We start from the raw sequence: 14,039 nt of genomic DNA on the forward strand, positions 1-14,039 counted from the left end.
TCCACCATGAACATGCATGAGATAGATCTGCACAGCAAGAAAGCAATGCATGCAAATTTATCTCATACATATTCATTTTGAGTATCCTGAAAACTGACTGGCTGGGTATGCCATGCCCCATGGGTTGGGTTGAAAAGCACTGCCCTGGACCTATCTGAAATAATCATTGGTGGTCCAGAGCAGAGAATGACATGGGGGCAAGTACCCTTGGTTAACCATAGGGCAGGGACGGGGACAGAGCCCACGGGGACGGAGTCAGGATGGGGACAGGGAGAAACTTGTCCTTGTGTCATTCTCTAATTTAAGCTTGAGACTCGTATCAATATGTAAAAGCTTAACACATCTTTGACAACTGGCAACTGAATTCAGTGATTAAAAAAACTGCAGAAACTGCTTTTGGATTTAAATCAGGGATCTCAAAGTCCCTCCTTGAGGGCCGCAATCCAGTCGGGTTTTCAGGATTTCCCCAATGAATATGCATTGAAAGCAGTGCATGCACATAGATCTCATGCATAGTCATTGGGGAAATCCTGAAAACCCGACTGGATTCTGGCCCTCGAGGACCGGAGTTGCCCACCCCTGTGTTATACAGTCGTGTGCAAAGGTTTTTACAACCAGTCAAACTGTACATTTCAATATATAAGTGACCTTCTACATCAGGGATCTCAAAGTCCCTCCTTGAGGGCCGCAATCCAGTCGGGTTTTCAGGATTTCCCCAATGAATATGCATTGAAAGCAGTGCATGCACATAGATCTCACGCATATTCATTGGGGAAATCCTGAAAACCCGACTGGAATACGGCTCTCGAGGAGGGACTTTGAGACCCCTGATTTAAATGAACTGCTGTTTAATGACATTATTTGTGTCTTGTATGCATTTGTTGTGGCAACTAGAGTCTTGTCTGCTGATCATACTCCTACTAATTGCAACATCCTTCCATCATGTGCCCAGCTGCTCAAGCATCTAACTGTTACTGCAACAGATTCATCCATCGTTGGTGGCATCAAGGAGAATTTCTAACATTTAATAGACACTTGTTTTCCTGTTCATCCACTACACTATGTAGGTTCTCTTCTATACCCAGTTATCTTCCTAGATGATGTAGAAACACAAGCAACCGAATCTTTGGGAAGGTTGTACCAAAACCAGATCAAAATGGAAGGCTCTGTTTGTGATTTATAAACAGTTGTACGGAATATTGCCCTTTTACATACTTTAATAAAAATATTAAAATATAAAATCATAAGTGCTCGAGGCTTGTGCAAATGAGAACAGAGTCCGTGGGGGTGGGGTGCATATAGAAACAGTTAACAAAAATCTTGACCCCATTACGAACTGGCTATCCCAGCATAAGCTCAAATTAAAAATCACAATCAATTATCTTCTCAGCATTATATGAAGTAAACCTACCTGTCCTATTTCACCTACCAAATAAATTCAAATACTTAATTCCACTCAATCATTTCAAGCCCAAATCTCCTAGGTAGTAAAAATATTCTTCAAACTGCGTCTGATTCACTCAATCTGTTCTCTTATAGTCCTTTCAGCAATCAATATCCCAACACAGTCAATCATTCAACAAATAGATTACTGTAATTTCCTAGAAATACACTTCTCCCTCCGTATTTGCAGTTTCAGCAATCGCGATTTCGATTATTCGCAGTTTTTAGCTTGCTGGCTCCTCCCCCCAAATTACATCAGCTTGCATAGAGAAATTGCTGATTCTAAGCGTTTACAGAGAAAATCGCTGATTCCCGGCACTTTCTTCACCGTGTTTTGCCTCTCCTTCAGGAACAGGCCAGGTCTCCCACCATGTTATTTGTGGTTTCACCATATTCACGATGGTTTTTAATAGAAAACAGCGAATAACATATGAAAAAGTTATTTGCGGTTTTTCTGTATTTGCGGGTCTGTTAATCCCCTATCACAGCGAATACGGAGGGAGAAGTGTAGGTATTAGGCAGAAAGATCTCCGCAGATTAAAACTAATTCAAAATAGAGCTATACGTTTAATCCATAAAGCCAAAAAAATTGATCACGTCTTCCCTCTTTTGAAGCACTGGTTTTGACCTTTAAAACTTTCAGCTCAGGAGAACCAATGAACCTTAACTGCTGCCTCATTCCATCTTCTTTTTCGGCGACCGGCACGCTTTCAAAGAGCCGCGCATGCGCGGCTGCTCAAAGTTCAATCTTCTGCTCTGCTGCAACTTCCTGTTTCCGGTTGGGTCAGAGCAGAAGATTGAATACTGAGCAGCCGCGCATGCGTGGCTCTTTGAAAGCGTGTCGGTCGCTGAAAAAGAAAGCTGGCAAACTAAGGTGAGGTGGAGAGAGGAAGCTGGTTAAACGATCGAGCCGGCGTGCGGGTGGGCGGATGGGGACTGCGGGGACCATGCGATCCTTGATGCCTCACTGCGGTGACAAGACCATTCACCGCTCCATGGGGCGGTGAATGGCTTTGTCCCCGTCCCCGCAGAGGCTGCTATTTTTCATTCCCCGTTTTGGCGGATTACCCGCGGCTAAACCGCCACCGTGTCATTCTCTAATTCCGGAATCCCAAATAGTAGCAACATTCCATGCTACCAATCCAGGGCAAGCAGTGGCTTGCCCCATGTCTTTCTCAACAATAGACTATGGACTTTTCCTCCAGGATATTGTCCAAACCCATCTTAAAACCAGCTACGCTATCGACTCTTACCACAACCTCTGGCAATGCGTTCCAGAGCTTAACTATTCTTTCAGTGAAAAATATTTCCTTCTATTGATTTTAAAAGTATTTCCCTGTAACTTCGAGTGTTCCCTAGTCTTTGTAATTTTTGACGGAGTGAAAACTCGATCCACTTGTACCCGTTCTACACCACTCAGGATTTTGTAGACTTCAATCAAATCTCCCCTCAACCATTTCTTTTCCAAGCTGAAGAGCCCTAACCATTTTAGTCTTTGCTCATACAAAAGGAGTTCCATCCCCTTTACCATTTTGGTCTCTCTTCTTTGAGCCTTTTCTAATCCGTTATATCTTTCTTGAGATAAGGAGACCAGAATTGAACGCAATACTCCAGGTGAGGTCACACCATGGAGCAATACAGAGGCATTATAACATTCCTAGCCTTATTAACCATCCCTTTTTAAATAATTCCCAGCATCCTGTTTGCATTTATGGCTGCCGCCGCACATTAGTTGTATTGTATTGTCTACAATGACACCCAGATCCTTTTCTTGGACACTAACCCCCAAAGTGGACCTTAGCATCCAGTAACTGCAATTCAGGTTATTGTTCCCAGTGTGCATCACTTTGCATTTGTCCACATGAAATTTCATCTGCCACTTAGACACCCAGTCTTCCAATTTCCTAAGGTCTGCCTGCAATTTTCACAATCCGCATAAGTGGCCATTACTTTGTGCATAAAAAGAGTGTTTTTATTTTTAGATTGTTTACTTTAAAGTGTAATAATACTTTGTGCATGCCATATGTATGAGACAATCAAATCTCAATAAAGCACATTATATTCATGGCATGCAAAGTTGTGTTTATGTGAATATTTCTAGGGATGGGGGGTCCATTGCTTCCATCAGATTCTTAAAGGGGTCCGTGACTCATAAATGTTAAGAATCACTGCTCTTGTGGTTCTACCCCCTTTCCTCACGTTTTCACAAGCAGCCCCTAGCTTCCCCTTCTGCATTAGTATTGTAAACCACCTAGAAGGTCTCTACCCATAATGCAGTTTACTAAATCTATAATAAACTTGGACACCTGTCCCCCCCCCCCCCCCAGGCTGTGGTAGAAAAAAAAGGGGGGGTTCATGTGGTCCCTCATTTTAACCTAGTGGTCTGAAATTTGCGGACTGGGGGCCACATGCGGCCCGCCAGGTCCTATTTTGAGGCCCTCGGTATGTTTATCATAATCACAAAAGTAAAATAAAACAGTTTCTTGATCATATGTCTCTTTAGCTATAAATGACAATATTGTTAATAAGACTTAGGGCTCCTTTTACTAAGCTGTGGTAGCATTTTTAGCGCGTGCAGGATTTTAGCGTGTGCTAAACCCACGCTACGCGGCTAGAACTAATGCCAGCTCAATGCTGGCGTTAAGGTCTAGCGTGCATGGCAATTTACGCACTAAGCGCGCATTAAAACCACTATCGCAGCTTAGTAAAAGGAGCCCTTAGCCAAAAGGAAAGATTTATTTTTATTATTTATTTATCAATTTTAGACAATATTTCCAAGCATAACATCTTGTACAGCAAGATTGTAATTAGGAACTTCAAAAAGAAAGGGGGAAAAAAAGGAAAACATAATAGGAGAAATACTAACAAAGTCTTATTAATAATATTGTAATTTATAGTTAAAGAGACGTATGATCAAGAAACTGTTTTGTTTTACTTTTGTGATTATGATAAACATATCGAGGGCCTCAAAATAGGGCCTGGCGGGCTGTGAGTTTGAGACCACTGAGTTAAGGGGAACAGTTAATCTGCTGGCTGGGTTGGAGGGCAGAGGGGAAAACAGGACAATCAAGCCATTGTGACATCACTGATGAGGCTGGCTCTTATTGGTGGAATGAAGCATTATGACATCACAATCTCAGCTCTGCTACCCAAAGGCAAACAGGATGTCATGGTTACAGCTAAGCCAGTGGTCTCCAACTCAAACCCTTTGCAGGGCCACATTTTGGATTTGTAGGTACTTGGAGGGCCTCAGAAAAAATAGTTCATGTCTTATTAAAGAAATGACAATATTGCATAAGATAAAACACTTTATAGTTTATAAATCTTTCCTTTTGGCTAAGTTTTAATAATAATGTCATTTATAGCTAAAGAGACATATGATCAAGAAACTGTTTTATTTTACTTTTGTGATTATGATAAACATACCGAGAGCCAAGACTTCAAGGAGTGACAGTTTAACAATTAAGGAAAATCAGTTTAAACAATTTAAAAGAAAATCCAAGTGACTGAAGTTGTGGGGAGTAATTAATCATGTGTCTCAGTTGTTACTTCAGTTATTCCACCCTTCTCAAGTCGTTTCAAAGCTACAAACTTTGTTAGGTGTGTCGGATCAAATAAAACGTATTTATCTGAACCATAATGAACAATACATTTACAAGGGAACCTAAGAAAAAATTCCCCCCCCACCCACTGAGATTACTCCAGATTTTAGTAACAAGAACTGTCTTCTCCGTTTTTGAGTCTCTTTGGTAACATCTGGAAAGATCTGTACTTTCTGACCCAGAAACTCTTTGGTTCTATTTTTAAAGAACATCTTCTTTATCCAGTTCTTATCTGGTGCTGGTATAGCCAATTCTCTTAATGAGGTTTCCAATAGAGTGGTAATATCTAATTGTGGTTCCTGTTGTCCCTCATTTGTCAATTGTTGATCCAATTTTCTAGCAGGCAAATAGAATACTTGTGTGAATGGTGAAATTAGTTCCTCTGAAACTGCAAAAATTTCCAGGAAATATTTCTTTAACATTTTCTTGGGGGACATAGAGGGAACCCTAGGGAGATTTAGGAACCACAAATAATTGGCACAATGGCCATTTTCAATCATTTCCAGTTTCCATCTAATATTAACACAGTCTTTAATCACAACTTCATGTACCTACTTGACCCCTGTTATTTCAACTTCATTTTTTTCAGACTTGGTTTCAATCGCAGTGTATTCAATGCTTGTTCCTGTTTATGAATTTTCTTTTCCACCACTTTAATTTGTGGATTCAAAGAGTTTCCCAATTTAATGACTAAGTCCCACAGAGACTCCATTGTAATTTCAGTGGGTTTTTCAACCACAAAAGAAGTAGTCTCACCTCCCAAATTTGTAGTTTCTTGTTCTTGTTGTGCCTCCCTCTTCTCCGATGTTCCAGCCGCAGTATCACTCTCCAGACTCAAAAAGTCTTTTGGTGTATCCGTCTCAAAGCTCCCAGATGAACAAGCCTCCCGGGTTGCAGGCGCTATCTCGTTGGACGTGCCTGGTTCTCGTGGTGAGCTGGTACGCTGCGGTTGGGGGGGGAGTGTTTCTTGCTTCAGGGCTCAGCGTGACCTCTAGCCCAAGGGTTCCTCTTCCGGCTTCACTCTGCGCCACCGAATCCAAGGGGCGATTCCCTGATGTTGTCGGCTCCCTCTGAAGGCGATTCAAGAGCTGCTCAATAGTGATAGCAGGGGGATTTTCAGGGCGCCGCAAGGCTCCAGCAGCACTTCTCCCTCTCCTTTTAGGCATGAGGTCAGTCAAAGCTGAAGAAATGCAGTAAGGTAAAATATCCAATTCTACCAAATAATATTAATAATAATAATAACTTTATTCTTCTATACCGCCACAATCTTGCGACTTCTAGGCGGTTTACAATCAGGAGAGCTGGACATACAGCGAAATATAATATGCAGATATTCAGAGGAAATACAGAGAGCAGAGACCTTAAGAGGCAATAGTATAGAAATACAATTTGCTGAGCAAAATATAAGATGTACATTTTAGTAGGTAATTTCCGACAGGACCTGTTTGGAATAAATGGCAACGTAAAATTACGACAAGATGAAGATAACATATTATATTTATAACAGTGCAGTAAATTCAGGTGGATTAGGGAGAGGGGGGAGAGCGGGTCAATTGTTTAGGTATTTCTGGAACAGGTATGTTTTTAGGCGTTTCCTAAATTCCCCGTAAGTAGTGGGCGAAAGCAGTTGGTCTAGGTCTTTGCCCCATAGGGCTGCTTGGTGAGAGAGAAGGTGTTCGTGGTGTTTTTTCATTTTGCAGCCTCTAACTGGAGGGGAAATGAATTTTGAGTGTGTGTTTTTCTTGAGTTTGTTATTAGAAAATGAGAAAAGGTCCGTTATGTACTTGGAGGTAAAGCCGTATAGTACTTTGAAGCAGAGGCAAATGCTCGGGAGACGCTTCCGACGTTCATCCACTTGCAGCCATCTTGGATCCCTGGCAAATCAGAAAGATTTATAAATATAAAGAGAGTTTTACCTCATGCAAAATTGTCTTTAATAAGACATGAATGATTTTTTCTGAGGCCCTCCAAGTCCCTCCAAATCCAAATCGTGGCCCTGCAAAGGGTTTGAGTTGGAGACCACTGCGCCAACCTCTCTGTTTCTGCAGCACAAGAAAAGTTCTAGAACTTTTTATTCTAGTGTCCAGAGGTGATCTCTTTCTCAGAAAGCTGGATGGGAGGCAAAATAATCCTTATCAAAAATGGAAATATAATGATGTTTGTGTAGCCATTGTTCCCATCTATAATTTGTCAGTTGTGGTTCCATGACACCGCATACAGAACAGTGATTACTTTCTAGGTTGTCTGCAGTGTCTCTGTGCTGTGTCATCCTAAAGATAAGCCCCATTTAATTATTTGCTATGCAAAATGGACACCTTTTTCAAGAGCTCTGAATTGCTGTGATGTAGTGGAAAGAGGGTTTTTTTTTTCTCGAAAGACAGGGAGAGAGAACACAACATGCTACAATACTCTTTTATTATTTATTTGATGTTTTAACACCACATCATGAAGAGCTTCGCCGAAAGAGGTTTGCAATACATTGAATTGTAATCAGGTACTCTTTTTAAAAAATTATTATTACACTTCCCCCTCCGTATTCGCGAATTCCGTATCTACAGATTCGCTTATTCGCGGTTTTAAATCAAAAAATACATTTTCATTTTTCAGGCTATTTTAAGCCCTGTAAGCCCCCCCTTAAGCCTTACCTGGTGATCTAGTGGGTTTTCGGGGCAGGAGCGATCTTCCCACGCTCCTGCCCCGTGCAGATCGCTCACAGGAAATGGCTCGAGAGATTACGGGAGCTCAAGGCAGCCATTTCCTGTGAGCGATCTGCACGGGGCAGGAGCGTGGGAAGATCACTCCTGCCCCGAAAACTCACTAGACCACCAGGTAAGGCTTAAGGGGGGCTTTCAGGGCTTAAAATAACCGGGGGAAGTGGGGGTTAGGGGCAGAACTGGCCCAAATATTATTTGCGGGCCGGCTCTGCCCCATACTCCCGCGAATACAGAGGGGGAAGTGTAATTTAATTTTTATTAATTATCAATTTTTTCACAAGTATAACTACTTGGTAAAGAGATACAGAATCATATTCCAACATATATAAAAATCAAATTTCAAAATTAGAAAGCAATACAATCTTAAAAGAGAGCCCTCGTCTCGATGGGCGACAGTAACGCGGGGATGGAGGGCCCGTGTTTTCTCCTATTGGGATGAGCACTCAGCACGGGTGGGCGGGTGTAGGGAGAAGAGGAGGCAGCTTAGCGATTGGCTGGTTTTCTGGTTCATAGACAAAACCGCGGAAGACAAAGGCGCGCGCCGACAACTGAGCGCAAGACGGAGGCGCACCCCAAAGAAAATGACAGTTTTTAGGGGTTCCGACGGGGGGTTTTGTTGGGGAGCCCCCCCACTTTACTTAATACAGATCGCGGCGGCGTTGTGGGTGGTTTGGAGGGTTGTAACCCCCCTCATTATACTGTAAACTTAACTTTTTCCCTGTTTTTAGGGAAAAAGTGAAGTTTTCAGTAAAATGTGGGGGGTTACAATCCCCCAAATCCCCCACAACGCCCCCACAACGCGGCACGATCTGTATAAAGTAAAGTGGGGGGGTTCCCCCCCACACACACCCCCGTCGGAGCCCCTAAAAACAGTTATTTTCTTTGGCGCGCACCTCCGCGCTGCGCTCAGTTGTCAGCGCGCGCCTTTGTCTTCCGCGGTTTTGACCTGACACCGGTTTTCCCGCTGCTGAGGGGCCTCCTGATAGGTGGTATGCGGGGTAATGGCCGGACAGAATAACTCTTTCTTCGACCACCATTACAGCAGGGAGAAACATCATAAATTATAGAGATATATTTTAAGAAACAAATTAAGGAAAAGGCTTAATACGTCTAACCCCCCCCCACCCTCCCACCAGCTTTAATTTATAGAGCTAGACTCACCACCACTGATTAACCCCTTAAGGCCTAAAATGGATCTTAGATGATCAGGCATAGAGAAAACATATTTTAAAACCCATATATTTAACAATGCATTTACAGGGATAGGCTAACATAAATCAGAGAGTGCCCAATTTCTTCGTCCCTTCTCTCATTACGAAGAATAATTCACGCCTCTATAATCAGGTACTCGTAAGTATTCTTCCCTATCTGTCTAGGCAGGCTCAGAATCTGTGGTACCTGGGCCAGTGAAGGGTTAAATGACTAACCCTCCCCCCTCTGTTTTACTAAACCACGATAGCGGTTATTAGCGTAGGGAGCCACGCTGAATGCTCCACGCTGCTCCCGACGCTCACAGAGTTCCCATGAGCGTCAGGAGAATAACCGCTATCACGGTTTAGAAAAAGTGGGGGAAAGTTTCAGCACCATTTAATGAATTCCTTCTTAGGTGTATATTTCTCATTGAAGGAGTAAATGAGACCCTGAAATCAGCCACCAGTGGAGACGGCAGAGAAATATACACAAATTAGATGCACTTTTCTCTGAGATAGTTTGAGCTTAATGCCAGTGACGTAGCAAGGGTAGGAGGCGCCTGAGCTGGTGGTTCCCCCGCACCCTTCTCTGTGCCCCCCCTGCTCCTTTCCTCATCCCCACACCACACTTATGCCTTCTTTTCCCCCCCATACCTCTTTATATCTTTGCTAGTGTGAGCAGTTTCTCCGGCCTGCTGCTCACGCCGGCATTGGTTTTCCCTCTGATGTCACTTCCTGCCTCTGCGAACCGGAAGTGATTTCAGAGGGGAGCCAGGCCGCAAGCCGCAGGCCAGAGAAATTGCTCGTGCTGGCAAAGATTTAAAGAGGCAAGGGGGAAGAGGGCGTGAGCCTGGCTTGGAGAGGGGGGTGGAGAGGTGCTGACGCCCCCACCAAGATGGTGCCCGGGACAGTCTGACACCCCCCCACCACCACCACTGCTTAGTGCATTTGTCATTGGATCAAAGAGATGGATTAAATGACTCGTTGAGGTTCCTTGAAGATCTGGCTATGATTCTGGGATACCTTGGTTCTCGGACGTTGGCAATGGCATCGTCTCTCAGATAAAGCTAGAGATGCATGTTTTTAGGAGGCTACAAATCAATTTAAAAAAGAGGAACTTCCACTGCAATTGGGTAAGCAACATCAAAGGAGATGACGAGACACATCTATGGTTTACAGTCGTTAAGAAGGATTCACTTGTTTGTAGTTTGCGTAGAATATAGATTTTGGACATTAAACACTCGTTTTAGCTGGAACATGTAGTCCAATTTGGTATCTAATGTTCAATATGATGTCTTTCAACAGGTAGAGCTTACCGGCAATAGTATTTATGAATATATCCATCCTTCTGATCATGATGAAATGACAGCAGTGCTCACAGCTCACCAGACCCTGCATCCTCACCTCTTACAAGGTACAGCTGGGGGATTTCATGGGCTGATTTTGAGCGGGAGCCGATGAGTTCTGAAGCAGCCCAGCCGTACCGCTCAGTCTGTTCCTGGAAGTAAAGCGATTCTCCTAAAGTAGATTCAACTGTGTAATCTCGTAGCTTTGGAAGTCAAAATAATACCACTGTGAAATCTGAAGCAAAAGAAAGTTCAGGGACACAAGCTCTTCCATCTTCTGATTTTGGAAACAAAATAAGTCTAAAGTGTGAGGTTTGCTGAAGCCCTGCTCACCAGTGCTGTGGTGCAGGGTTATTGTATTAATACAAGAGTTGGGAGTATCTTAGCAATGAAAAAAAACAAAAAAGTATAAATTGCTACCTAGATGCATGCCTCAACTAAGTTCTGAATTAGAGAATGACACGGGGACAAATTTCTCCCCATCCCCACAGGAGCTCAATTTCCCCGTCCTATCCCCGTGAGTTTTGTCGCTGTTCCTGTCTCTGCCGTATTCCTGTAAGCTCTGCCTTAACCACACAAGCTTTGAACACTTATGATTTTAAAGTGTTTGAGGCTTGCACAGATGAGGACATTGGTGGAAATGAGGCATTATGACATCACAATCTGAGCTCTAGAATGTTGCTACTTATGATTTTAAAGTGTTTGAGGCTTGTGCAGATGAGGACGGAGCTTAGGCATTGGTGGAATGAGGCATTATGACATCACAATCTGAGCTCTAGAATGTTGCTGCTTATGATTTTAAAGTGTTTGAGGCTTGTGCAGATGAGGACGGAGCTTAGGCATTGGTGGAATGAGGCATTATGACATCACAATCTGAGCTCTAGAATGTTGCTACTTATGATTTTAAAGTGTTTGAGGCTTGTGCAGATGAGGACGGAGCGTAGGCATTGGTGGAATGAGGCATTATGACATCACAATCTGAGCTCTAGAATGTTGCTGCTTATGATTTTAAAGTGTTTGAAGCTTGTGCAGATGAGCTTGCAGGAACGAGGCAGGGACAGGAAAAGAATTCTCCGGGACGGGAAAATGAGCTCCCGCAGAGATGGAGAAAAATTTGTCCCCGTGTCATTCTCTAATTGGGAGTTACTAATCTGCAGTACTGAAGTAGCACAGGTTTGTGACTCCTATAGTAAATATATTGCTGTGGTACCACAGCTTAGTAACTATTTTAATTCAATAGATGTGTGCTGAGGCATTGAAAGATAAGCCATCTTCCTTGCGTTAGTATGAAATGAGTTGAAAAAAAGAGTATAATTTTCAATCTAGCTGCAAATGTATTTGTTTTACAGGTGGAGCAGTATAGCAAATTTTAAACAAACAATAAAGTTAGCCTAATTTAAAAAAAAAAAAAGAATCTCTGCTGCAGTTTTTGGTTGTTTTTTTTTTTTTTTTGTTACCCTCTGTTTTTCCATGCTGAGTGAAGAAAGCAAGCTGCTGTTTCGATATCTAGGGTCATCTGCACTAAAGCAACCGATGCTGTCCTTTCAGAGTATGAAGTAGAAAGATCCTTCTTTCTGCGAATGAAGTGTGTGTTGGCCAAAAGAAATGCTGGACTTACATGCAGTGGATATAAGGTAAGGAACAAACCCAGCAGAGTCTAAGAATAATATCGTCTGGTTCTAGTGACTTGGAAGATAACTGACAATCGCTCAGGACAGCATCGTTCGGAACAAAGTACTTCCAAAAGATAATGGCTCAATGCTGAAGTTAGAATAGCCCAAATTAGAGGTTGTGGTAATAATAATAATAATTTATTTATAACCCGCTATACCTTGAGAGTTCAAAGCGGTTTACATCAAGAAGATCTGCCACCCGCAGATGGAATACAAACAGAAATATATCCATCAAATAACTAGAGTTAGAGAATGACACGGTGACAAAATTCATCATCGTTCCCGTCCCCGCAGAATGACAGTCTCTGGTATCCAGAGCAGATATTGTGATGTCATAATGCCTCATTCCACCAGTGCCTAAGAGCCAATCACATCAGTGATGTCACAATGGCTTCATTATCCTTGGCTCCCATAAGAATCAGAGTATGAATGGCCACAGCCACTGACCCGCAAGCTTTGCTTTGAAGAATGCTGGTATAGAAGGACCGAGGTTGAAATAGACACTAGAAAATGACATGGGATTATTTCCCGCGGTTATCCGCGGGGACGGGAACGGTGATGAATTTTGTCACTGTGTCATTCTCTAGTTGTTATTGAAATTTGTCATATAAATAAATTGGACCCCTCCATCACCAACCTACTGACAGCTTCAACTGACCTCAAAGCTTTTCGAAAAGAAATCAAAACCATACTATTCAAGAAAAACATCCTAATTTCCTAACCACACTCTTCCCCCCTCTCTCCCCTTCTTAGGATCCTCCCTTCAAAATGTGATTTAGACCTAACGCCTTTAACTGTATTCCTCTTCCTGAAAATGTATTAGGCCCTTCGTCGTTAATTGTATTCCTATTCCTGGAAATGTCCAGTTATCTTTTTGTTGTAATCCGCTTAGAACTGCAAGGTACAGGCGGAATAGAAGTCATTAATGTAATGTAATAAGCCTTCACAGATCTTCTAAACACTTGATAAGAGATTGAATTTAAAAATAAACCACTTATAGGGGTCCTTTTACGAAGGCACGCTAAGCGTTTTAACACGGATTTAGCGCTCCCTAAAAAGCTTAGCGCACCTTTAGAAAAGAGGGGGGGGGGGGGGGTTAGTAAAAGGACCCCATAGTTTTACTCCCAACACCAGCCTGGTAAGCCAAAGTTCTGCCCAGAAATCTCTTTGAAATACATCCCTTTAGTATTGGAAATGAGAATAGAGAAATTTCCTGCCTGGGACGAAGATATGGAGTAAGCATGAAATGATTAGTGAGATAGATAGGAATAAGTCCAACTAACGTTTTATAGCATAAACCTGCAAACTTAAACACAATTCTGGCCTCGATTGGCAACCAATGCAATTTCCTGCAGTATGGAGTAACATGATCTGATCTTTTCAGCCCAAATATTAAAACGCACTGTAGCAATCTCCTAACAGTTTTTTAAAAAATGATCCTAAGTAAATTACATGACAATAATCCAATATGCTCAAAATGAGGGATTGGACCAACAGTCTGAAAGACCAGGAATCAAAAATATGATTGTAGTGAACGCATTTATATAATAACATTTTTTAATGAGGATATCAGTATGAGCTTCAAAGGTTAAGGATTTATCCAAAGTAACACCTAAGATTTTTATTGTGGGGCTTATGATATACAGTGGTGCCTCGCATAAAGAACGCCTCGCACAGCGAACGCTGCACACGACGAACTTCATGTCATGATTCATACAACGAACTTCGTTTCACACAACGAAGTCGCCCGAGCTTCCACAATCGCTGCCGATGTATTGCATCCTTCCGCGCAGGCACTGCAGGCAGTCGTTAGTCACTGCGCTTAACGCGTTTCACATAACGAACTTTTCGCATAACAAACTTGCTCCTGGAACGAATTAAGTTCGTTGTGTGAGGCACCACTGTACAGTGGAACCTTGGTTTGCAAGCATAATTCGTTCCAGAAGCATGCTCGTAAACCAAAGTGCTCGTATATCAAAATGAGTAAGGGAAACTCGCTTGATTCATTCCACAAACCCCCCCCCCTGCGCCCCCCCGAGGCCACCCCACCCCACCCCATCACATCCCAAAA

General features: G+C 42.6%; 1 protein-coding gene across 3 annotated transcripts in view; it reads left to right on the plus strand.

Annotated features, from left to right (window-relative positions):
- Positions 1–14,039, plus strand: part of SIM2 (SIM bHLH transcription factor 2) — a 125,440-nt gene that overhangs the window by 82,446 nt on the left and 28,955 nt on the right. For 2 of the 3 annotated variants that reach the window (XM_033947619.1, XM_033947617.1), the window contains 2 exons: positions 10,255–10,363; positions 11,844–11,929. The exons of the other annotated variant lie outside the window; for it this stretch is intronic. In XM_033947619.1, the coding sequence (XP_033803510.1) occupies positions 10,312–10,363; positions 11,844–11,929 (138 nt within the window). In that variant the 5' untranslated portion in view covers positions 10,255–10,311. The remainder of the gene's footprint in view (positions 1–10,254; positions 10,364–11,843; positions 11,930–14,039) is intronic. 3 annotated transcript variants of the gene reach the window in all.

Source organism: Geotrypetes seraphini, chromosome 6, assembly GCF_902459505.1.
Source record: "Geotrypetes seraphini chromosome 6, aGeoSer1.1, whole genome shotgun sequence".
Classification (NCBI taxonomy): domain Eukaryota; kingdom Metazoa; phylum Chordata; class Amphibia; order Gymnophiona; family Dermophiidae; genus Geotrypetes; species Geotrypetes seraphini.